Source organism: Taeniopygia guttata, chromosome 8 (assembly GCF_048771995.1).
Source record: "Taeniopygia guttata chromosome 8, bTaeGut7.mat, whole genome shotgun sequence".
NCBI lineage: Eukaryota > Metazoa > Chordata > Aves > Passeriformes > Estrildidae > Taeniopygia > Taeniopygia guttata.
The window spans coordinates 23,682,945-23,708,654 of NC_133033.1; the positions used below are offsets into that span (position 1 = coordinate 23,682,945).

The 25,710-nt window shown below is 42.4% G+C and overlaps 1 protein-coding gene across 1 annotated transcript in view; it reads left to right on the plus strand.

The window, feature by feature from the left end:
• Positions 1–8,648: 8,648 nt before the first annotated feature.
• The window catches only part of RGL1 (ral guanine nucleotide dissociation stimulator like 1), a 52,836-nt gene continuing 35,774 nt past the window's right edge, over positions 8,649–25,710 (plus strand). The window contains exons 1-2 of the mRNA XM_030279455.4: positions 8,649–8,805; positions 9,480–9,590. Coding sequence (XP_030135315.3) covers positions 8,779–8,805; positions 9,480–9,590 — 138 coding nt within the window. The 5' untranslated portion in view covers positions 8,649–8,778. The remainder of the gene's footprint in view (positions 8,806–9,479; positions 9,591–25,710) is intronic.

The window sequence follows — 25,710 nt, forward strand, 5'->3', positions numbered from 1 at the left end:
AAGAGAATTGGGGGAACTGTCAAAACACAGGTTGTTTCCTGTCATTGTGTCGAGCATTGTGGGCTTCCATCTCCTTCCTGCCTTTTGTTCCTGGCTTGATAATGTTGTCTTTAAATAAGTTCAAACAAAAATAGATGTAATAGAGTTGGAAATAGAAACTAGTATCCTTAAATGAATGTCTTTGCTGCCTGAGCACAATGTGCCAATAATAATAAAGCCAGGTGATCCCAGAGGGGAGTGAAGTGTTTACAGCCTGTGAGTCTAATCCTGTCACCTTTCCCTTGCAAGTGAATCTGCTGAAGTCACCGGCAGCACTTCAGGGAAGTGACAGATGGATGACAGCAGCAGCCAAGTAGCAAGAGGGATTTCTTTTTTAGCTGGAGTGTGCTGCTCCCAGAAATTCCCAGCATTTTTAGTAGGTGTTGATCATTTGTTCAAGGTGAGTTGTGCTCTATTACTCTACATCCCAGTGGCACCAGTGGCAGGAGTGCTGGATGTTGGACTTGAGAGATCCATCATAAAATCTGTCCTTGCACTGTAACGGTGCCCAAAGGTCATAGCGAGGGTTTGTGCCCTGTCCTGGAACATCTGCAAGTGGGCAGGAGTCTGTCTCACAGCACAGCATGGTAATCATAAGGCAGAACAGAGGCAGAACAAACGGGGGGAAAGATGTAGGGCAAAGTGTGAAGGTAGATACCAACAAAAGCAAGTATTTATAAATCACTAGTATGTGCCTCAGAAAGGGCTGTGCGTTTTTAAAACATCTGTTAGTAAAGGAAATATTGCTTCTGTCCCATAGTTGTATTTCTGGCATTGGGATAAAGGTGCACCTCAAAGCTGGGTGTATAATTTTGAAATGGGTTACCAAGGGTATAGTGTTAGTATATAAAAGACAAAGCCTTTATCCTTGGAGAGCTTCTGGCAGGCATTGATCTGTGAGAAGCACCAGTAGAGATGAAAACCTTCTAAAATGAAAATAAGGAGAGTTAAAAGTGAGACTGAGTTTTGAGGGGTCTTAAAAATGAGTATTAAATAAGTGAATGAAAAATAAAGTCTTAATGCTGCATTTTTACTGATCTGGCGGGTAGGATTGTGAGCTTTGGAAAGCTCAGAGTCTGCAGTGGGTGGAAGACAAGAGTCGCAGCAGCAGAAAGGCAAAAAATGGGAGTTGACTTATGCTGATAAAGGCATTTTTGCCTCCCCAAGCAAAATAGGCCACTTCCAGAAACATGTTTAGCACTCATTTATGAAACCGGAGTGCCACTGTGTGTGGCACAGCATCTGATGGACTTTACTGAGGCTCTTCCTTATCCGTGTTGTGACTTTACTCAACTGCTGTGTTTCACAAGAGAGAGAATATAATGGACATTAGAAATAAATGTGTTGCTGTCTGCAGTTCAAAATTGCCTTTGTCTTGTTTTCAAACAGTTATAGAATTTCTTCTCCAAGGGTGGAACTTGCTGGAGAGTTTTTAGATGATGAAAGAACAACTCTCCTGAGGAAGATTCATGGAAGCTGAAGAAGGCAAGTCACTGTTGTACAAAATGTTTTATGTGACTGTAGGATATTTTAGAGATGGAGGAGGTAAAACAAATCAAAGAAAAAAGTAACTCAAAACCCCCAAGCCCCAGTCTCCCCAAATCTGGATTTTATTGCACTGCACTCAAAAGATACAATTTCTAATTTAGAGATTCCAGGGCTCAAGGCTGCAGTAGTTAGTAAAGCCCTGAAATTGTAATTGTTTGAGGTGCATGTATGATGAAAAAACATTATGTGGTTGCAGAGGGACCATTATATCTATTTCTAGATTTATCTGTTGCATATTTGTTTACAATTCTCTTGTTTGTGGCTCTTCCCTGCTCAAAAGAAAGCTGTGGAGAAGTTTTCTGATTTAACAGGAGTCTGATTTAATAGGGCCTCCTGGGCTCTGTAGAAGGGCTATACAATCTTTGTAGGATTTGGTGAAGTCAGATAGAATGAATGTAGCATTAAAAAAATCAAGAGACCTGTAGATGAGATGAAGTGACGCTTCCCTTCAGTTGTTTCCCTTTTAGCCCAGTGAAGAGGAGAAAACATGATGACAACTCTGGCTTATTGTTGCCTGAGTGCTGGGAAAAATTTTGAGTCAGTAAAAAGCTTGCAAGACATTGTTTTAGATCTGGCTGAGAAAATTGTCCATGGTGTGCAACCATCTTCAGCATCCAGAAGATCTCTCTGATATGACAGGCATTCATCAGGCTCCTTAAATCAGGGTCTAGGAACTTCTGAGTATCCTGAAATCTGTCCCACAATAAAGGGCGCACATAAATTTGATATGGATCATTTAGACTAAAAAAAACAAATAACATAAACTATTATAAGGATTTACAATTAATTTATACTTGTTATTTTAATATTAGAGGTCAAGAAAATGCAAGCACTAGGCTATTTTGTAGGAACAGCCTTGAAATTGAAACTCTTCAAATACCCATTGTGGAAACTAAGTGTGTGCATGAAGGGAGTGAGTCAAACCTAAGAAATGCTGCCATCTGATTATAACCCAATGGGTGGGAGGGACTAAGTCCTTGGGCTTTGAACTAGTTAGATTTAAATACAGAGCTCACTGGCAAAGGTCTGCTCAGAGGGACAGGGGGCTCCAGACAGAAGGGGAAGTACTCCCAGTATCCCAAATAGCAGACACCCCAATTAATTAACCCAGAATCTTCTGGGGAGTGCTTGGACTAAAGGATACCCGAGTGATACAGGCTTCTAGAGGAGGAAATATTTATCTTTTAAGAGGAAAAATGAAAAAGACTCTGTGCCAGAATTAGGAGATGGAAATCCTTATAGCCAACAGAGATTTATCCTGTTTAAACATACTGTAACAGGGCCATAAAAGGCATATGTGCAGTATATCTGTAATCAAAGCAAAATGAAACAGGGCAGAAGGGAAGTTTTGAGAACACATTTAATCAAATAGTTAAATTTATTTTTCTGGAAGCTAAAGCTTACTCAAAAAGAACAGGAACCATAGCAATTTGGGAATGAGGGGAAGGACTGAGTACTAACTAGCCAATAATATAAATGATAAATTTGTAAATGTATTGAAAGTATGAACCTTCTTATGGAGAATCAGCCTATGGAGAGAATCAGCCTAAGAGAGCAATGAGGGAAAGTCAGCATTGTGCTAAATCAACCCAATACATGTTTGTCTAATAGCCAATTTAATTATTAAACCTGACTTAAGTGCAGAAAAAGAGATCTGAAACAATCAGATTTGAAACAAGTGAAGACAATCTTTTGAGTAACAATGTGGGAGCCATTTGATGTATTTTGTATGTGACAAGCTGATTTTGGCTTAGGCATTTTGGTATGTTCTGTTATGGCACTGTTGTGTTCTTGTACAGATGAAATGATTGCTGGATATATTAGCCTTCTGTTATCAGTCTTCCATAACTTTTTGTTGGAGAAGGCAGGGATAATTTTTATTAGTTCTGCGTAAGCACTGAGATTGATTCAGGTCCCATGACAATGGAATTGATTTCAGGAGAGTTACCCACAGTCAAATTTGTAATTGAGCTGTGTGTTTTTATATGATTCAGTATTTATTCTTTGCAGAGAGTTTTAAAATTGTTCAAATAAAGCCCTTGGCCTCTGCTCAAAAGTGAACTTTTTGGAAAGTTTGAGTGAAAACATTTCATCCATTTGTGAATATGAGGAGAGTGGAAAACTATTTTTCCCCTTCATAAAGACTTTTTGCTGCCTTCTTTTGAACAGCTCTACAGTGTGAGTAGCTGAGGCCTGTGGGCTAAAATTTGGCATTGAAATAACCATAACTATGAAGTGCCTTAGTTTTGGCTTGATTTGACTGAGTTGTGAGCCTCAGAAAACAATGTTCTCAGCATACACTCCAGGGTGTTGTTTCTTCCTTCAAAGCTGCTGAAATGTGCAGCAGAGAGGATTTACTGTGAGCAACTGAGGAGCACTGCAGCACAAAATGAGAGAAAAATATTGCTCTGAAGCTGCAGGGTCACATGGAACAGGAACAAGAGACCTCTCAAAGCACTTGGGGTTTATGAAAAGTTTCTGGGTGTTCCGTGGTCTGGGTAACTGAAAGTCGAGTTCTAGGGCCTGCAGCCTCAGGTGACTTCGAAGTCATTTCCAAGGAGCCGGGAGAGTGAGCAGGGATCAGGTGTGGGTGAGTGGGGACAGGGTGAAGCCAGACTCTGAGGCACTCCTCAGGGAGCCCAGACACTGCTGTTCCTCCCCACCACGCAGCAGCGTGCACTGCCCAGAGACGTGCCCCTGGTGCTCCACGCAGGCTTGCTTTGAAGGCTTTCCCAATGGGAGTCCAGGGACTCGCTGTTCCTGGAGGAGATATGCCCCCCAGATCTGAGATTATGTCTCTTTGGACAGCACAGCCTGTGAAACAGTGCATGCCTATCTAATTGCAATCACATGCGAAATCAGAGGGTCAGGGATGGCTGGATGTGCTTCCTTAACTACATAATTTTTTGACTTAGCATAGTTAATTATGCAGCCTTATGAAACATTAATTTAGTTTTATGTATGGGAGCTCTGATGCATTTCCTCCGGTGTTTTACAACGAAGCTGGTTAATATTTGCAATTACTTGAAGGCTTCTGTTTAGTTCTGGTGTCCAGGAAGACAGATTGTGATGGTCTTGTGTGTCTAGTTCTTTACTGAGCTGCAACTGCATTGTCAATCTTTCAAAGTGAAGGGGGAGCAGTGTTTTCCCTTCTGCACAGGAGTGAGGCTTGCAAAGGTTGCAGACTGTCAAAAAGCAGATATACAGTGTGTAAGGTAGCATTTTGTTCACTTTGATTAGTTAGTAGTTTGTAATTGAAATTCAATGTTTGATTCTAACAACTTTTCTGACTGGCTGATGTGTAATCATAGTGCATCTCAGTCATTTAAAGAATATATATAACCAAATGTATTAATCCCAGATGAGGCAGATGGAAGACCTGGCTCACTTCTGCTCCCTTCTACATCAGCTTGCAGCATGTGCAGAGCATTGCTTGTGCTGATGGAAATGTGAGATATGTGCCTGTGAGGTTCTTTGTGCAATAAAGGACCTTCAGGAGATTGCAGTGCACTGAATATTAAGCAGCTGTAAAGCAGCCCATGAAAAATAACTGTGTCATGGAGTGGGAAGCTGGAACTTGGGTGTGCACAATGTAAAGGAACACTCCCAGGTGAAGTTCCTGTAGTGTCCATGGTGGAGAGCTCTCTGCTGCCAAGCTAGATGTCAGAGTGGGCTGTCAAAGAAACACAAAATAAAACTGATTTGTGTTTCAATTTCTATAGTGTCTGCATTATCTAGCTTTTGTGGTTCACCTGCATATGATTTGTGGGGTTTTTTTAGTTTCAATCTCCAGAGCTGTAGGCCACAGCACCTGTTAGTTATCAAATTGAGAGCATGTTCCATAAACCAAAAGCAAGAACTAAGAACTAAATATATTTTAAAGAAACCAGATGAATAACAATTAATGAGATAGTCTTAATAGAAACAGTATTTATTTTCTTTTGTAGGCACTCACTTCAAAGGTACCATCCATTGCACGGGTGTCTCTTTAGACAGGCTTTATTCTGTATGATGGATTCTTGTATCTCCTATGGAATGAACAGAGTGTCTCATGGAATTTTCTTTTTCAATTAACAGTTAGGTAATGTCCTTAAGGTGGCATTGGTTTGGAGAAAAATGTAAAACTACAAAGATATTGACTACAAAGGCATGGTTACTGGGAAGTGTCTTGCATAACCAACACACAACCAGTTCTGGCTCCTGGCCTACTCAAGCACCAAGGAGTGGAAATGGCTTGAGCTGGTGCTGCCATTGAAAGGACCTTCTTGAAATTATGGCTTAACTTAAAAAAGAGACAGTGGTGTGACTTTTTCCCCAAATCCCAGGGAACATCCTTGCCCAGTGAAGTGAGCTGCATGCACACCTCAGATACATGGCTTTGTCCTTTTAGGCTGTGTGATTCCTCTCTCTCCTGGAGAAGCTATCAGGGCTCATTCTTACATCACCTTGTTGCTTTCTCCTTTTCCTTTGCTCTCCCAAATAATTTCCATATTCGGGTATCTCTGACTTCTGTTTCCTCCTCTCCTCCTGTCAGGCCCTGAGCAGGGGCAGTCAGACGAGCTGTTCTTTATTTCCAGCTGCTTTATAGATCTTGTGCTTTGTCTTCCCATGCAGGCGTCTGTGTGCCAGCTGTAGCAACAGCTGAAACTCAGGGAAAGTCATCACTCTGCCACTACCTTATTTCCCTGTAGACAGTTGGCCAGTTCTTGTTGGGCTGTAAGTGGTCAATGATCCGCAGAATGAGAGCTTTCTAGACCTCAAAGTATTTTCTTATATAATGTTTCACTGTGAGAAGTGTAAAGTTGCATTCACAAGTGGATTTGTGCTTCTCTCTGGTTGAGAGTAGGAGGGAATGCCTGCTCAGATGTGTTAGAGAAACAATTCTGCTTTGGTAAAAAGGGCAGGCACAGGGCTTGATTATGGCAGGAATGCAGTTATTGCATGTGAACATGATTTGGAGAGAACCAAATGTTTAACATGGTGTTGACCGCATGGTTCATCGGTGTAGATCAGTTTTGTGATTAAAGTCTGCTAAAAGAGCAAACCAGCAGTTCTACTAAACTGAGTTGTAGACTCTTCTTCCTCATTTTCAGGCTTCCTTCTGTCCTTGAAATCTTTTCAGAACATCTTTTAGATTAATCAGAGCCTTGTTGGTCTTCCTGTGCATGTTTTCCTGTGCATTCAGACTCTGTCTCTTGGTTTCAAATAAGTGGTTGTACACTATATAATGGATTTTAAGTGTTACATATGCTTTTTCTCTTTTCCAGTATTAAAGAATCAGTTTTTGCATATGTAAGGCAGATTTTTAGTGGCCTTGAAATATCCTTTTCCCAAGACAGACAGTTATCAATAGAATGTCTGATTATTGCCCCTTCTGTAACCTTTCACTGTGACATGATTTGACTCAGTGATCTTAGAGATGGTTTCCAATCTAAACAATTCAATGCTTCTAAAGTCTGGGCACTAAAAATAATCTGTGAAGAATATGTATCTCTGTGCAAGACTAGTGGCAAATCCTATTAATAAAAATGGTAGCTTTCTGGTCCTTGTAAAACTGTATGTCATCTGCTGCTCCTTCCTGATGGAGGTTCTCTCCGTCACTTGTCAGTGGCCAAGAGGATTCAGGAACATAATTTCTGAGAGGTCATGTGCTCTGCCTTGAATAGAAATTTATGAGCTTTATGGACAGATCCAGTCCAAAACATGTGATTCAAGAGAAGCTAAATTGAACCAAATATAGGAGCTCCTTCCCACTGTATTAACTCACTGCCATTTTCTTTTTTGTAAAGAAACAGAGTGCTATTGCTTTGTGACTGCCACCCAAAGTGATGGTAGTGCATGTACTGTGGCACCAGGACATCATCACACAAAAAAGCTTTTATTTCAGAGTAATTTTTTTGGCTTTGGAGTTGTATTTCTTGTGGCTGGATATGCATTTGCATATGCTGGTATGCTAGTCCTGCTCAATGGCAATTTGCTCTGCAGGTACTCACACACTTGCTGGGCTGGCCACAAGGGGTTCAATGCACACTCTGCTTTCTGCACATTAAAATTACGATGTGGAAGAGCAGTTTGCAAAATCTAAAGCGTTCAGAATGATCTTTGCAGTTTTACAGGAGAAGCCACAGGACTCTGGGAAATCTACACTTCACTTTGTAGGTGCGGTACATTTGAGTCAGGTTATTGCTGTCTGTTTATTCCCGACCACTTTCCGATCACACATGTAAACTAAAAGCACAGCCTGGCAAGTGACCAGATCAGGGCACCTGTGACCACGCAGCTCACTCGGCTTCATACCGAAAATAATGTTCCTGCCTTCCGTATGGTTTTTCGTGTTAAGAGGCAGAAGGTCTGACAGCCCCCAAGACTGTGATGCTCCTCAGGTACTAACCCTGGTGGAAATGAAGCCAGGAACATGCTGGAGGTTAGCGTGGGGCTTTGGGAGGTCTGAGCTCTGTTTCCGTTCTTGGAACTTTCGTCGCCTTGCACGGGAATTTGTGCACTTGAACCATCCCTATTTTAAGTCCCCGAAAGCAGGTAATTAAAGACAGCTCAGGAGGCAACGAAGTTTGTGGGGTTTTTAGGGTGTCTTGAGACCGTCGTGTCAGCACGCAGGTGCCGAACAGCTACAGCATCCACAGAGGAGCTCAAGGGGGCCTCTTTGTGAGCGATATAGAATAAATGTGAGGACAGTGTCGGCGATTGCCCGGGCAGGGCTTACTAAAGCCTTTAATTCCCTCACTTCCCAAGTGGCAGAAGTAAGTTTTCAAAGTTCAGCATAGCTTAAAATTCCTTCCTTACGGCAGCCCGGACACCGGACCCGCTCTCGCCCCTGCCCCGGCAGAGGAGCGAGGGGAGGGGAGGGAAGGAGGGGAAGGGAGATGAGGAGGAGGCGCTTGCCGGGGAGCGGGGCAGGACGAGCCCGCGGAGCGGAGCGGGGCCGGAGCGGGCCGGGCGCTGCGAGCGGGGCCAGCGCCGGGAAACGCTGAGGGGCCGGGCCGGGGCGGCGCCAGGCGCGGCCTCTCCCCCTGCCCCTGCCCCTGCCTCTGCCCATCTGTCTGTCTGTCTGTCTGTCTGTCCGTCCGTCCGGCCCGCCCCCGGCCCGGCCCGGCCCTCCCGCGCCGCCCAGGGGCCGCTCGGCTCGGCTCGGCCCGGCCCGCGTCCGGCCAGGCGCCCGGCAAGGCACCGAGGATGAAACTGCTGTGGAGAGCGAAAATGGTAACCGGCCGTGCCGCCCCTGCCCTGCCCTGCCCGGTCCCCGCGATGCTGTGCTGTACCGGGATATGCTGTGCCCCCTCCCCTCCCTTTCCCCCGGCTCTAAAGCTGCTTCGTTTGTTTTTTTGTGTTTTTTTCTTCTTGTTCTTGAAATAATGGGTTTTTAGATGAGCAAATCGCAAGCGCTTCAGATCCCTCCTTCTCAAGAGAATGAAAATGTCGCTGCGTTTTAAAACGCTCTGTAGCTTCAAAGATTCAAGGCTGGCTGCCGAAGTAATTCAGCACTTTTAAAAGTGCGAATCCTTCCCCAAATGAAAGGCCAAAGAGATTAATTGCTGTAGAAAAGGAGGGAGGAAAGAGACGACTGCTAATCAAAACCAAACTCTTTCCTTAGAAGACTTTATGCAGCTATTTAAAATATGTGCTAGTCTGGGAAAAACAGTTAAATGGAAAGTCAGGGTACCTCGATACCACAGGAAAGGACAGCTTGCCAAGAATATCTCCAGTGTTCCCTCAACCTAAGGGTATTCTGGATTGCTTTGATTGTTGTGTTTACTTTGTGCTGCCCATCTCCTCTGCTGTGCCTGGAGCAGCAGAGCACCTGGGACTGATTGTGGTCAGCAGAAGGGGGAAAACGTTCCTTTTCATCTTGTTTTTCTTTCTCCTTTTCCTGGCAGACCACATTTCAGGATGGGGGTGAAGAGGTAGAAGACGGAGCTGTCTACAATGTCACCCTTAAAAAAGTGCAGATTCAGCAGGCTGCCAACAAAGGAGCAAGGTGGCTGGGGGTAAGTGAGGCTAGCACAGAGGTGCTGGGGAGGGCTGCTCATGGACTTCGGAGCCGTCTCCAGGGAGCTGAATTCCACGGGAATTGTTACAATATTAACTTCTAGCATCGACTGCTCTCATTATCAAAAAAAAAAAAAAAAAAAAAGAACAGAAAAACAACAAACCAGACATTGAACTAGGCTGCCTGGGTCATCTGAAATAACACTCTCCTTGTGTTGACTCTTCCTCTTTTCTTGACCTGTAAAAACAATTTGACTAGCTGTGGCCCTGTGTCAGGTGATTCTTGGTTCAGAAATAAGGATCTTAGTTTATGGCCCGAGAAGCTGAACATTTAACAGTTATTTCAGACTGGACTATGGCTTGTTTCTGCTGTCAGGAACCTATCTCAGGTCTCCAAACAAATAGCTATGTTATTTTGACTGGTGAAGGTCCCTCAAAGTCAGCAGAACTTCCTCTGAACTTAAGGGAATATTGGTTTGGGTCTTAATTCTGTATTGCTTTCTTAGCCATATAAGAAATTAATTGCATTTCTGCAAGAATTACATCTCTCTACTGTTTCTCAAAGCATGGAGGCTTTAATGGTAAGTAAAATGAGCTTAAATGCACACAGTTGATTTGACATGCTGCTGAGTGCCTTCACCTTTATCAAGCCAAGTCCCCAGCAGATAAAAAATGTCCTCACTTCATTGGAATCAGTGCAGCTGTGGCAGCTGGGGCCAGGTCTGCAGGAGATGTCTGTAACTTTCATAGTATTTTGTTATGTTTATTTTTTTTCCTTTGAGATCAAAGGCAGTAATATAAGAAGTTGGCTTGATGTAGTATCCATGTTGGTATTTTAAAGGCTTTTGAAACTACCCTGAGATTTATATCCAGTCATTTTCTTGTGAAGCTCCTGTGACATGAAGCAATACAGCAGAGCTGAAACCAGTCAGGAGAAATAAGCAAATTCTGTCCTGCATATAGATAGTGCTTAGTCTCCCTGGGTTTCCAAGAGGTACACAGAGTACTAATCAGAACAGATAATTTCAAATCTACTTCCTTTGAGTGGCAGATTTTTTATTTCTGCCTCCTGTTTTTACCAGGAAAAATACGACCAAGTATATTTGAGCTCCTGCAACTTTCCCAGCTGGTTTTGTGTAAGAGGTGAAGATAATTTTGAGTGTGGCCCATAAACACAGTTCAGAAAAATAGAATTTTTTTGCTGCTGGAGCTGTGTTGTTCCTTGTACTAGACAGAGTTTGCCAGGCCTTAGTCCTGTTCTCAGAGGAATGGAGCTTGTATATTCCTGTGGTCATCCCCACAGCTGATGCTGCCCATCCCAACAGGAGGACCAGGGACTGCAAGGTCAGGGCAGTGACTGTCAGGTTCCTGTGGCTGCTGTTGGTTTTTTGAGGTCGGAATGTTTGTGGGGAAGGAGACAGTGTGTCAGAAATCCACACCTGTTGTGGGCATAAATCTGAGACTTCGGCTTCCAGTCCGGCCTCTTTCATGAGCAAAAAAGTCCCAAATCTTGGGTATATTATTTAAAAATATTTTGGAACATATGGGCTGTTTGTTTCCCTTAAGCTCTTCAGAACATAAAGTATTTTAAGCTCTTCTTGTGATCTTGTTTTATTAATGGCTTTTTTTGTGGTCCTGAAATCAATAAATAGCCTCTAACCCAGAGCATTATTTATGAAGAGCCATCCCTGCCCCCAGCAGTTTGGCTTTGAAGAGCCAAATTGTCTCTTTTAGAGCTCTCATCAGGTGACTTTTTTTTTTTTTAATCTGGAGTTTATAAGGGTTTATGATTTTTTTTCCTATTATTTGAAACTCATTAGCACTAAATTAACAAGGTGTTGGATTTAGCAATGTTTGTTTTAATTTTTTGATGGCGTCTAAGTCAGGCTTAGGTAGAAGACTGAAGGTCAAAACCTATTTGTACATCAGCAAGTATTGAGCCTTCACAGTAACAAACATAGTAACTCACTTATTGATCATAATCATGCCTGGATTCACTTTTTAAAAAACGTCTTCTTTGTGTCCTGTAAAAGTCCACTTAGCAATATGACCCCTTCTGAAGCACTGAGCTTCTTGTGGCAGGTCAAATCTAATAAACCTTCCTTAAAATTCTCCATCCTAAGAACCCATCCAGGGTCACTGAATAGTTGGCCCTGTAATGAGAGAATGGATTGTTTAAAGGCCAATCATAAGATTCCAACTGAAGCACCATAAACACTTGCCTACTGAAATACAGAAATGCCTTTCTTGCGTTTCAAACTTCTACAACTAACAAAAGTAAAAGAGAAACAGGCTGTGACTTAAGCAGGCATCAGCATTTCTGAAACTTTTAGAAGTGTGAAGCTTTTGGATAATCACTGAATTTCTTAGCTTTAAATTTAATACTAGACATCAAAGGGTGCCAATAATAGCCACTGCTTTTGTCACCACATACTTAGTCACTAAATATTTAGTGAAGCTTAAGACTTTGAGCATTAGAGTATTAGGGAATATTAAATGCTCTAATGGGAGCTCAGTATTGCTAGAGATACTGCACAAAAGCACTGTTTTGACTTAAAAGAATGTGCAGATGTGATATTTAAAGAGGATTGTCTGTACATACATCTTAGCTGATGATTGGTATCAAAGCTTCAAAAGTCAAGTGTACTTTCTAGAAATATTGAGAGAATCCTTCCCAAACAGAATGGATTCAACCAGAGAAAGCAGGAATGCAGTTTTTTGAAAACAAAGTGGGTTTTGGTGTCTCCAGGATCCTGGAGAGAGAGAGGAACAAGCTACAAAAGCCATGGAAGCTGAGGTATATGGCCTGACATCTTAGTGAGAGAAAAGGATGGAGAAGTAGAGATTTGTACATATGGATGGCACACGCTCAGAAGAGGGGAAGAGGAGGATTTGGGGTGGACAGTCATCAGTTTGAATGGCATTATGTCAGGCTAGAGAAAAAGGCATATTGGCAACTGGAAGGGAAGGTTTGGGAGCACAGCAAGGAATTTGAATGATGTGGTTAGAAAGAGAATATTGTATTTTAAAACTGTATTTTCAGAAAGAACCTGAAAAATGGGATTCAGCTTCCCTCTGAGGATGTGAATGCAGCCCATAGTGAGGCTGGTTGTCCAAGAGGATGGTGCTATTGTCTATGCAGAAAAGGCACCAAAGCATAAGAGACAAATGTTGGGGGGGCTTTGGTCTTGAACTGGCAGCCAGGTTCCCGTGCAGTGACACGGAGCTGAGCTGAGCCATACTGTCACCAGAAGTAGGCAAGGACAGCCAAACAGTGGATGTAAGAGTAGATCAGCCGCTAAATACCTGAATTTCTGTGGGCAGGAGCAATGTGCTGACGGTGGAACGGCGTGGGCAGGTGAGCTCCAGCCGCTGATCTACGGGAAACAGTAAAGAGCTGAAGAGAAGGGGAAAAGCAGCGGGTAGAGGAGTGGAGTGGTGCAGGGAGAGCAGAGGCTTGGCTGTGGTGTGGGCGGGTGGGCAAGGTCGCTAAAACAAAAGCAGACGAGGTTTTGAAGTGCTGTGAAGTGATTATTGTGGAGCCCCGCGTTCAGCAGCTGGAGTGCTTTATCTCCCCCTTGCAGGAGTTAGGGAGGGACGGACTAGCCCTGAATACCTGCAAATGTCTTTCCTATCAGAGTCCTTCATCTGGGAAGGAGTGAGGAAGGCACCTACAATGTCACAGGACATGCAGCCAGGAACTGGAGCTCCCCAAGCTTCAGTGCTGATTCTCCACACCTGAAATAATCGCTGAATTTTCAGGGTCCATCCTTGCCATCAAGTTTCTTGCTTTACTGATGGACGACAAGGGCTCCTCTTCCTTTGAGTCTTAAATATCCAGATAACAGATAAATAGTCTACTCACTTATGGCCAGGCTGCCTGGCTTCATTGGGCATGGATTACACACCTAGAGGAGATTTTAGAAACTTGGTTTTCACCTTTTGCTTTCTCTTTTTGACTACAGCTGAACTTACGACTCTGGAGTTTGTTCAGGCAGAGATGGATGCAAAATACAGCTTGTCTTAAAGTGTCTTTAATATTGTAGTGATGGGTGGCACTTCCAAAAGTGTCAATGAGCTGCTGTTAGAAAGGTGCTTTTCAGTACCTTAAAATGCTAAAAGAAGGAAGAGCTGAAAAGTAGCAAATCTATCACTTAATATTTGTGTGTATCCTTAGCACTGCTATTGTTTGATAATTACCTTTTTGGGAATTTTGTGGTGTTTTAGAAAGACACTTTAAATTTTTCAAAATTTCATTTATTTTTATTTTTTTTATTTAGTGCAAGTGATTGCCTTGTACTGAAAACTGCATGTGACCACAAGTTTGGCTTCTAAACACATCCACAGTCACATACATTGGCAGGAAGTTTGTGCTGGAGAGTTCAGACAGAAAAATATTGCAAAAACTCGTGGCTAACTAATCTGTATCCCAGTTGGGATCTGGGACACAACCATCTCTCTGACTTGATCAATATGTCAGAAAAGGAGCTTTAGTCTATATTTCTTTCTTTCCAGCACAGACCTCCTAACTATGGGTTGTGATGTAAGTGGTGCCTGGAATCATCAACATTTAGGAAGAAGTAAAACCTCACATTTTCTCTGAGCCTGCTCCTGCCCTCCCATGTGCCCTTCTGAGCCAGCTCTGTGATTTCTTTTTCATCTTGCCCTTAGATCCCAGATGTTCTGGTCGAGTGCAGTTTCCTGTGGAAGCAGCAGGCAAGGGCTTGGCTGGTCATTGTCCTCGCTGCAGCTTGCTGTTTTGTCTCTTGATTTAGAGCATGTGTCGGTTGCTTTTGGCTAAAGCAGACTCCCTCTGCTAAATCAGGTTCCCTCAGCCTGTCCTGACTGCCCAGACCAAGGCCAGGGCGTAGTTCTGGCCATATATTTGGCAGAAGCAGAAAAGCGGCTCCCAAGGAGCTGACAGGCTTTCTATGGAAACTGAACTGTGCTATTGTCTGCTCCAAAGTCTCCGAGGAGCTGTCTTGGAGAAGGAAGAAAGATGGGGTGTGCTCATACTGATTTTGCTTGGGGGAAGGTGCCTGTTGGGTGCTGCAGACCCACAAAGTAGTGTATTCCAAGGGAATGAAATGATTTTATGTATAGACAGGTACCCAGTTATCCAAAAGAAAGCTTTGGCATCTCACCCGGCTTGTGTTTTGGCTTGGAGTAGGCTCTTTCCTCCTGTCCTTCCTTCAGTTGTGGGCATAATAGTACCATGGTACCATTCATAGCCCTCATTAATGACTCCTCATGGCATATTTTTCTCCTTGCTTCCTGGTTTAGGTTCCAGGGATATCCTCAGTAGCAGTCTTGGGTACAGTCATCAGCTGGGTTAATAGAGGCTGTGTGTGCAACGGGCACTCAAAAATGGAAACTGAGCCTATTAAGAGTTCTAAAAAGGAAGCCTGAAAGATTACTGTCCATTACTTTGCCAGTTCCAAATCCAAAGTGCATAATTTGAAGGGTGACTGGCTTTGTAGCACAGTGTTATGCTCTCAGTTGAGTGTAAAACCTCCCACTCCAAGCTGCCAAAGCATGACAGTGCTTTAATCGTGTGGTGTTACAAAGGCTGGGTTAGGGCTGGGATACCCTGGCACAGCCAGGAGGAACTAGGGACAGGCAGGGGCAGCCTCACTTCCTGGGCTGTGCAGGGGCACCTCTTGCTAAGGATTCTCATATTAAGTGGAATAACAAGGGTTAAGGGAGCCTCTTTAGTAAAGCTGCTGGAGTCTGTTCTGTTGCTGCACTCGTTGAGTGTATCTGCATTTTGGATATCTCCCAGCCAGCCTGCTCATGGACAAAACTTGCCCTTGGCATTTACCTGTGACATGCAGGATTAGAATGACATCCTGTGCTGTAATTGCTTTCCCCTGGGAATTCCTCTGACAGCCAGGATTACTGTTTTTTAAACTGTGCTACTTGGATGCTACAGGTTCTCCCTAAATTCCAGTGCCTTAACTGTCTTGCTGCTGACATCACTGAGTGTTACCTTGCTTGCTTTTTTAAGAAGCTGTAAGTGAAAGGAGTAAGCCCCAAATTTTGCTTGCTCTGTAGAGGATCTGGCACTTTCTTTCTGAATGCTAGATGTAGGTCACTTGTTGGGTTAAGGAAGAGTTGGCAAGGAATGTGGCTATGTGTCATCGGAAAGCCTGTGAGATGCAGCACATGAACTGGGCTGAGGTGTTGTACAGAGAGCAGCCCTGGAGAAACCATTAGTTTCACTGTTTGGGTTTTGATCCCTTCATTTAAGGAACAGGCTGAAGCATTTCAAGTACGTTAGTCACACTTGGATTTAAATTTAACCTTGGTGAAGCTAATTAAAAATATGTGTCTAAATGCATGCTTTGAACTTGCATCTTCTACTACTGCTGTTCTTTAAATCTATAATTTCTTTTAGCCAGCACTGTAGGGGGGTGCACCTGTGTGAAGAAGCCAGCACAAAGTAGTCAGACCATGGCTTGGCCCCTTGGAGAAAACAGGGTTATTTTGTGTAACAGGGGTAAATAAATGCCAGCTTGGTGTGGATCCTGCTCTTCCTTGCCTTTGTGCAGTCACTGAGTAGTGTCTTGTCAAGCAGAAGGTGTGTGATGTCTTAGTGCTAGTACCACATTTAGATAGTATCAGAGATTGGGAAAGATGATTCCTAAAAGGAACTGGAACCTCACTCCTGAAGGGTTGAGCTGCTCACCAGCAGTTGTCTCTGGGAAGGTGTCACTGTTTGCTCCTGCAATCTCCCAAAAGTACTTTTGCCCTTGATTCACCCCTAAAAGCACTATGTTCAGTGGCCATACAAGCTCTTCAGAAGTGACTTGTAATTCTTCCTGGGTGGTACACCAGCATGTACGGCTCAACTATAGAGTCTATGTTAAGTTTTTACACCTTATGAAATAAGAATTTTATTGATTATGAGGATGTGTGTTTAATTTTTTTTTTTAATGTTTTAAGAAAGTTTTAAAGCCATAGTGAGGAATTCTGTGTTTTGGATATGGAAATCCATTTACTGTTTATAGAAATCCTTTTGCCTTGGACCAAACTGAACTCATGCTAATGTCTGAATACTGTAGTTCAGTTTAGCACCATGGTGACAATTTAGGGACTACAAGGAAAGCAGAAACATATCCAAGTGAAGTGATAATGGTCTCGCATTCTTACAGCACCTTTCACACAAACAACTTCCGAAGCATGGCTGCAGGTTTTCTCCAGACTGACTATATTGGGTGTTGTAATGTAACACAGCACAAAAGTAGGATTTGGGTAGGGATTGAAATTCAGCCTCAGTGCTGTGGCCTGGGTTTGGGAGATTCCTCTTTCATCGAGGAGGTGGAAAAGAGATGGGGAGAAAGTGTTTCTGGGACAATGTGACTTCAAAAAGGCTGGGGTTTTGAGGCTGCTGAAGGGTTTGAACCTTAAAAAAAGTCATGGGAGATGGATTAGCTGTCAGAGCTGCATGGTAATATTTATTTAGTGGCTTCACACTGTTATCACATGGATATCTTCTTCACATGTGGCACATGCAGCGAGGAGCAGCTGCTTAGCAAGGCACAGCAACACATGGAAACAATTTAGGACCAGAAGTGAATTAATTAAAAACACCTGGGGAGAAGACCTGGCCTTCTGAGAATCCAGTTCTGTGGAAGCATTTGCCCCCCATGCTACAGCAGTTGTGAAAGGAAGCTCAAATATTAAGTTACAGCAGGGAAGGGGGGAGTGAAGTGAAGCTTAGAAAATACTGTTAGGGAGATGAGAGTAACTCCTCACTCGTTCCTGGTGCTTGTTCCCTCGTCTCAAAGGTAGGAGAACTGGAAAGGGCATGCACAGGTGGAAAGGGGTTTGGAGACACCAGAAAGGTGAGGAGTGTTATATTTGTGTCTTGGTGCAACTGGGGTCAATGTGCAAGTTTAACAATAAATCCTCGCAGGGCTGAGGCTCCATGAATAGGAGGATACAGAAAAAGCCTTCAGAACTGTGAGTGGAGAAAGGACATGTTATCTCCGGGGTGGTTTTGAAAGCAAGGCGGGGGAGAAATTAGTGATGTTACTATGTAAAAACTGTGTGTAATTAACCCAAAGGGACTTGCTGCTGGCAGAAGTAATCGAGTCCAACCAAGTCCAGGAGGATTCAGAAAGGATTGAACATTTATATAAATAATGAGAAAAAAATGCTTGACATTCAAAACATAATACATTATTTTTTTTTATTTGGGGATAAAACAAACATGTCCTGCAGCTGAGAAGAGTTTTTTCCTTCAGACTTGTTACTCTGAATGCTATGCATGTTATTTCTTCACCTTCCTCTATAGCATCTGGTTAGAGGAGGGAAAACCTCTAGTTTAGTTTAAAATGACAATTATTATGTGTGGCTGTTTATCAAGTTCTGGTGTCAATTTGTTTGCAGCAAATATTTAATGAGGGAGAGTAAGATTGAACACAGGTACTTTAAAAAGAATCATGAGGACTTTAATGCCCAGGAGGTGTCAGGGCCATATTGCCATGTGGTACAGGAATTTGGTGTGGGCTGGTTTTCCAGCAGCCCTGCAACCTCCTCCTGGTTAAGGAGAACTCTGGGTGTGCAGATCTTGCTCTTTTTTATGTGTGCAGAGCAAAACTTTGTGCAGTTTTAGACTGTGCAAAAGTAGGAATTGTGTGGGTTGCCCTTTGCCTTCCCCCATTCAGCTTCACAATAGCTGCTTTAAAAATTAGGCAGCTTGAACAGAGCAGGGTACTCTAATGTGGGCTCCTCAGACATTTTTTGTTTGCTTTTTGTTGTCACTTCCAAGCATTGTGCTGAAATAATGTAATGTTCTACCTGCTGTAACCCTTCAGGTCTTCTCAGATACGTGTGCCACCGTGGGACCTCTGAGGGCAGGACTTTCAGCAGACTTTTTCTGGCCTCTCACATTTATCTCAGTCTAGTTGCATAAGCCATCTGTTGCACATCAGAGTGTAGCTTGCCTTCAGCAGTTTTGGCAATCAAAATGAGATTCTGGCAGCTCCACCTCAGGTGTGAAGCTTTGTGCCACTTTGCATGGTGACATTCACTAACTTTTTGCTCTTCTGGGTTGCAGACTGATGGAGTTCTGACTTTCCTCTGTGCCACCTCCATGGCTGTCCTGCACATGGCTATGACAGCAGCCTCCAGTGCTGCCCCCAGGCCACAATGGCACTAAGGAGGTGTAGGCATTTCAAGTGCTTTTATGGAGTAATCCTGTTCTTATTGTGTATTTCATCTATTTTTTTTTTCTCTTATATTCTTCCCACCCTTTTTGGTTTGAAAGCAGTTTAAAGGATTATTTTCTTTTCCCCTCCCACCCCCTCGCCTGCTTTGTACTGCCTTTCCCCTTACAGAGACTCAACCTTTCTTCCAGTCAGTTGTTTCTTCCTTCCTGGGGTGTGCATGGGCTCTCTGTGCAAGTAAAACAACATGTTTTTATTACTAAGTGGCATTTTCCATTGAAAGATCTCAGAATGACTGAATGCTTTGAGACAGCCCTTGGGCTTCAAACTGGAGACTTGTGGTAGATCTCATTAGGCTGCCAGATCCCAGTGGCTCTGTGTTAGTACCTAAAAATCCTCAAGCAGAAATAGACCATCACATTAGAGCTAGCTAGGGTTTTATTCCCTCCTAAATATAGTTCATGCCCCACACAAGCTTGCATGTATTGAGTAAATGGAGGTTTTGTTTTGACTTGATTTGGGTGCAGAATGTCCTTCAGTTGTTTAGAGGATTCCTGTGGATAGAACTTGTCAGCTGAGCTTCATAACATTTCAGAGATGTGTTGGGATGCAAACAAGTCAGTGCACTCATCTGGATTAGCTGTTGTCTTCAGTGCAAAATAAATTAATTAACTAAATGCTCCTCAGGTGCATTTGAAACCTGGCTTTAATATTCCATGCAAATACAGCAAGAAAATTATTATGAAGATATACCTTTGCTTTTGTTTGCTTGGTTTGTAGTAATCTCTGGCTGTACTTCTGATGCATTTTGTGTTTCTTAGAGTAGAAACCCTTTAGGGCAGGGCTGGTGTCTTTGGTTTGGAGATGGCAGCCCATTGTGCTGCTGTTGGAAATGCCCCATGAGTAACAACAATGTGTTTCACTTGGAAGGCAGATCTTAGGCCTTTGCATTCCTTCCATGGAGTGCTTTGGATTGATTCTGGCTGTGCTCCAGACTCCTGGCTCTCTGGAGCAGAGAAAATGTGAATGAACTCTTGCACACTTACTTAAAGCATGAGGCTTGCATTCTTCCTGCAAAAACAGGCACTTTGTTCAGGAAAACATCAGGTGGTCAGGGAGAACAGGACAGGGAAGAGCAGAGGTGTGCTATTAACTCCTGGTGGGTGGTTAAACAACAACCCTCTCAAAAAATGAAAAACCAAACCAATGTGGACAGCTTCTGATTTATCTGGCATTTTTTTTCTTTTTCTTTTCCTCTTACTTGCAAGCTATACTTACTTTGCATTCTGACTCAATACTTGCACATAATTATGTGTTTTGATTTATGTCCAATGCCTAAGGATTTCAGTCCAAGTGCAGCGCAGCATTCTTAAACCAAACCCCAAATATCTGCAGAGGGTTCAGGGCCAGCTCACACTGCTTGTGCTGGGGCAGAAGAGGAGGGTTCACCACTGGTGCTATAGCTAGGAGAATGCACTAATTTGTGTTGGTGTGTGGTAGTTTAGTTGTCACATGCCTCTGTCTTGTGAAATGCAGAATTTCTCATAGAGAAAGTACCTGTACAACTGCTACATGGCTTGCAGACGCACATATAGCCACACAAAGACATTCCCTGGCTCTGTTAGGGGAGTGTGTGCAGGAGAGGAACACCAGGAGATACCATACTTCAGCCCTTGTGGTGTCTAGGTAATATAGTAAAAATGCAGTTTGGCCTGGACTAATGACTGAGTTAATATTTTTGGACTCTTTCAGCATGTAAATAAATATTCAAGCTGGTAACACTTAATATTAGGAAACATTAGCTTCCTATTACTGCTTTTTCTACTCAGACCCCACCCTGAAGAGGCCTCTTAGTTTCAAAAAAATAAAAAGCACAGCCATGAAAATGAAGTTTATAATGCAGTTTAGGTGTGTTTCCATGCTATGGTCATAAAAGTGGTTACTGACTACTAACCCATTTCTTCTCAAAATCTTAGAAAAATTTGCCTTTAGAGATTGCTCACAGTAATTATTATGAGACATGTAATAGCATTTCTTGGTATTTGTTGTTCCACAAAAATCACTTGTTCCAAGTTCAGTTTACTCTAAAATATGTTTCAGTCTTCTGCAAAGTATTTTCTTTTCTGTCAGAAGGCATTTCATCTCCCCTCACCTACAGTTTAATTTCCAGCTATTCATACTATTAGTAATTTATCACTCTTGCCTTGTTGTTTATGCTGGATACAATGGCAGTTTACACTGATTTCCTGACTCAGTATAAATTTAATTTCTGTGTACAGCTTGAGCAAGCTTTGCAATGTGAAAGGAGAGCCAACAATACAATTAGGTTGAATAAAAGCATTTTGGGTTATGTAATACGCATTTGTGCTACTATTATGCAACAGAATTATTACTTGTGGCATCCTTAAATCCATTTTGAGTTTAGCGCTGTTGCCTGCTGCCTCATACAGGACCTTCTTTGTTTCTACTGACTGAGCAGAAAGTGATGATGAGCTCCACAATTAATTTAAATTACATTTCTGGAAGCAGATAAAAAATAGTGTGACTTGTCACAGTATTAAAAGACAAGTATTGTGTTGGTAGTCAAAAATCATGATACCAGATGAAATCTGACTGTGTTTGTGGTAATATCAATCATCCCCTCTTTTTGCTATGCTTGGTATTTATTTTAAAATGACAGTGTATTCTAGCATTTTTCATGAAAGAAACATGGCAAAGGGCTTTCCTGACCACTGTTGCACAAAAAACATTTAAATAATAGCTTTCCTCTGGCATTTTTTAGAGTAGGCATAGAGTTGTCTTTTTTAACATCAAGGCAGCTTAGAAATATTGTATATAAATACAGAATTTGCTGTGCAGTGAGACTGAACCTCTCAGTATTTGTCAGATGGCAGGTGCACTGTACCCATCCCTGTAATCTATAACCAGAGTCACAAGAAGCTGTTTCAGACTCGGGTGAGATGTTTGAGTTGTCTGTCACCTTTTGCACTTGTTTTCCTTGCTCAGCGCCTCTTCTCCTTTATGGCCCCAGTAAAGGTTCCTGGGTGCTTTGGCGCCTCCGGATTTCCAGGGCAGCCTGGAAGCTGTGAGAGTGTGGGGAAGGAGGAAGAGGAGTTCAGATAAAGGCTGTGAACAGAAGCAGTAATTACTCTTTCTGGGGCAAAGGGGAGCTGCCTCAGCTGCCTTTACCTCTTTAAGGACCTTCTGTAATCCATACCTGGAAAAGCTCTTAGTAGTTTTCACAATTCATCACTGCTTGCTTCACTCAAGTCTCAGGTGACTTTGTAGAGCTCTTCTCTCAGGGAGACACTGTGTAACACTTCCTTTGGCTCCAGAAGTCAAAATACCTTAGAAAATGAGCTGATTGTACTGCCCAAATGGGCACTAAAACCCATTCCTTGCTTTCACCCTGGTGCCCTGCTCACTTAGCTGTTTATTATTCTGAATATTTATTTACTGCTTGGTTTGGAGATTGGACGTTTTGGTGTTTGAGAGGAGGATATTGAGTTTTACAAATAATTTTCTTCTAATAGAGAAGGGCTTTAGGTAGATACTTAGTACAGGACACATTTATTTACTGGATTATAGGGGTGTTTGTAGTAAATGTCATTTGATGACAGATATACCTCCAACAATGTAAGATGCACATGACTAAGAGTCTTACCTGACTTACTGGCTTCTTTTTCTTGCTTTTCAGTTTCAAATTAGGAACTTGCTAAGCTTCAGTGTCCAATCAAAACCACCGCAAGGAATATTTCATAATACAAGTTATGAAAATAATACATCCCTGGCATGCCTAAGAGGGAACAGGGTTGTGGTGAACTGCAGATCTCTGAAATACGACAAACAGAAAAGAAACATCAATAATCTGATGATTCAGGTTCAGTTAACTCAATGACAACCAAGTCAGATGAGAGAAGAGGGTGAGAGGCCTCTTGTATTTGTTTTGGTAAAAGTCTTTCTAGCAAAAGAAGTGAGAGGCAGGATGAAAGGGAGCTTTTTGTAGGTGGGAAGTGATGAGAAGATAACTGCATAAATCGTACAAGGTAGAGATGGAGATCTGGAGCTATTCAGGTGATTTTTATTTTTTTCTTTAAAAATCTTGTATGCTGCACAGTGAACCTCCTGGGTGACTTGATTCTCAGTGAGCTATGTTCCTTTGCTGTACAGGTGCTTCTGGGTGGGTAAATTCAGACCAGGAATTTCTATGTTCCCATGGCTGGATAAACTCCAACATTTGTAAGACCTGCACAAAGCCATTTTAACCTTGACCTCTTTGAAGATTCAGTTTAGTGATGCACTTGCTAAAACTCCTTTAGATGCATGCAGGGAGAGGTGATTTGTGAATTAGGCTTCCTTTGCTATTGCTCTGATTCATGTAGAGCTGGTCCCACAAAACTCACTGATATCCAAATGAGTCAAATTTTGCATCGCTTCGGAAGGTGTGAGAATGCACAGCTCAGCACCACAGAACTTATTTCTTGTTTCTTATTTTGACCAGAGTGGCTTTAAGTAGCTGCAAGGTGTCCAAGCAAAAAGGTTCAAACTGAGCAGCAGCATTTGTGTAAGAGGCTTTTTTCCTTTTCTCCTTTTCCCCACCAAATCTGCCCCACAGCTTTTGTGACTGTTTGCCAGCGCTTCAGACAGATACCAGCCGGGCTGTGAGCTCAGAGGAGAAAACAAGAATGCCTTTTGTGTCGTGATCATGGAATTAATTGGTCCTGGAAACTCTGGGTCGCTGCCAAGAATGGGTATTTATGTGGCAAGAAAGGAAAGGAAAAGGGCGGAGCTTTGGAAATCCAGGAATACCCCTCATTTTCGGAACTTAGGAGAGAGTTCATAAACTTATTTTGGCTTCTGAGTTTGGTGCAGTCAGTATGCAGAGTTCTGGTTTTGTGTGGGTGTTTTGGTGGTTTTTTCTTTTTTTTTGGGTGGTTGTTTTTATTTGATTTTTATTGGTTTGTGTTTGTTTGTTTTTATTTGGGTGTTTTGCTGTTGTTTGTTTTTTAACAGTATCCAAAACGAGGAAATGAGAGTTATTGAAGTGGAGAGAGTTCTGTGGAAAGCTCTGGCGTAATTTTATTTCATTTCATTTCCAAGTGCACTGTAGGATAAAAGCATCTGCCTTTGTCTGCAGGACATCCGCCGCTGGCCACCCAAGCCCTGCACTGCCAGCCACGCTTTCCTAGGCTGGAAATTCTACTCCAAATTCACAGTTTTGCCCCTGCAGACTGTTTTCTGTACTGATAGCAGGGCACAGAGCTTTCCAAGGCTGGAAATTCTACTCCAAATTCACAGTTTTCCTCCTGCAGACTGCTTTCTGTGCTGGCAGCTGGGCATAGAGCTTTCCTAGGCTGGAAATTAGACTGATATTATGGATGCTTATACTTCTGGAGTTTTTCGAGTACCATAAGTCAGCTTTTCAAATTCCATTATTTGATTTTTTTTTCCTTTTTTTTTTATTTTCCCCAAGGATAAGTGTAAATATTAAAGATATATATTGTAGAACCTGTGTGTAAGGAAGCAGTGTGAAAAAAATAAGGTTAAAATCACAAAAAGCATCTGATTTCTACTTTCAGAAGGTTAAAGTAGGCTCATATTTAGACAAACAGTGGGAATCTTGATTAGAGTGCTTTATTTTGAGTTAATGTACAAGTTACTGCACTTCAGGCACTTTTATTCCAGCACAGGGTGTCTGTCCAGTAAGTTAATAAAAACAGAGTGGAAAACTCTCCATCTGGAAAAGCTATAAGTTTCAAGGAAAGTGAAAAGCATTTAAGAATCTGTCAAAATTGGTAAAAATGCATTTAAAGTGCTAGTTAGATGCTCCTGAAAGAAAACTGCAGAATTTCTGATAAAACAAATCCATAGTGAAGTGGTAATGTTTGAAATGACTGAGCCTGAAGAATAATTGCTACCTCATTTTCTTATTGTTCATCCCAGTTTTAGTATTTTTTCCAGTCTGCATAATTAAAAACAATTAGATTGACTTCATCCCACGATTCTCACTTCCAGAAACTCAACAGATAATATTTGCATTGGAAAAAGCCTGTGCAGAGCAGTGGGGGTTTTTGGGTGAAAGCAATTTTTTCCTGTGATATTTCTAAGACAATGACTGCAGTTCTGTATGTCTGTTAGGGTAGCAGCCTGGTTATGTACTGATCAGAGTTTTAGCTTTCCTTTTTTTGTTTGGAGGAAGCTTTTCAGCCTGGATGTGTTTTGGTGTGCACTGAGCTCTCTTGTTTCACCTAGAACTTTATACATAATGTTTAGTATATGGTAATGTTTAGTGCTGTAGAGCTGTAAGATGATTACCTTAAAGACAGTGGGCCCCTCTGAAGGCACAGCATTGCCAAGGGTTCGTAAAGTTGTTGGAATTACACTACATCAGTGCACACACAGCCTCAGAAAACAGAGATTTGCAAGGATATACCTCCATTTAATCTTCCTACATTTGCTTTTGAAAGATGCTGTCTGTCTTGTAGGAAGTTACTTGTTCATCACTTACACTTGCAGATTATCAAGGTTACAATCTGTTGCCTGAAAAATCAAAATGAGATTTTAAGAGTCATAAATCAGATTATAAAATGCCATATCTGTTTGTTTTAGAGGACCAAGGAAATGTTACTGAAGACCTGAAATGTCGAGGTCTGTGTTAGACCACTGGACATGGTACTGAAGGAGACAAAGGGGAGCTGGAGAGATTTTCTTTTGTTCTTTGGGTGCACAAAACAGTGCAAAATTGGTGTCATTTCTTGGTACCACTAACAGTGGTCACCTGACAGAAATTGTAGAGAGCTTTAGGAGCGTTTTTTCATGGCAGTGAGTGGAATGTTCCTCTGAGCAGAGAGCTCTAAAGCAAACATGAAAACTCCTTTGCCTTTGGGTAGCCTGGTTGTGTCAGTGAAGAGATGCCCTCTTGATTAAATCCAGACTGAGCAGTTTC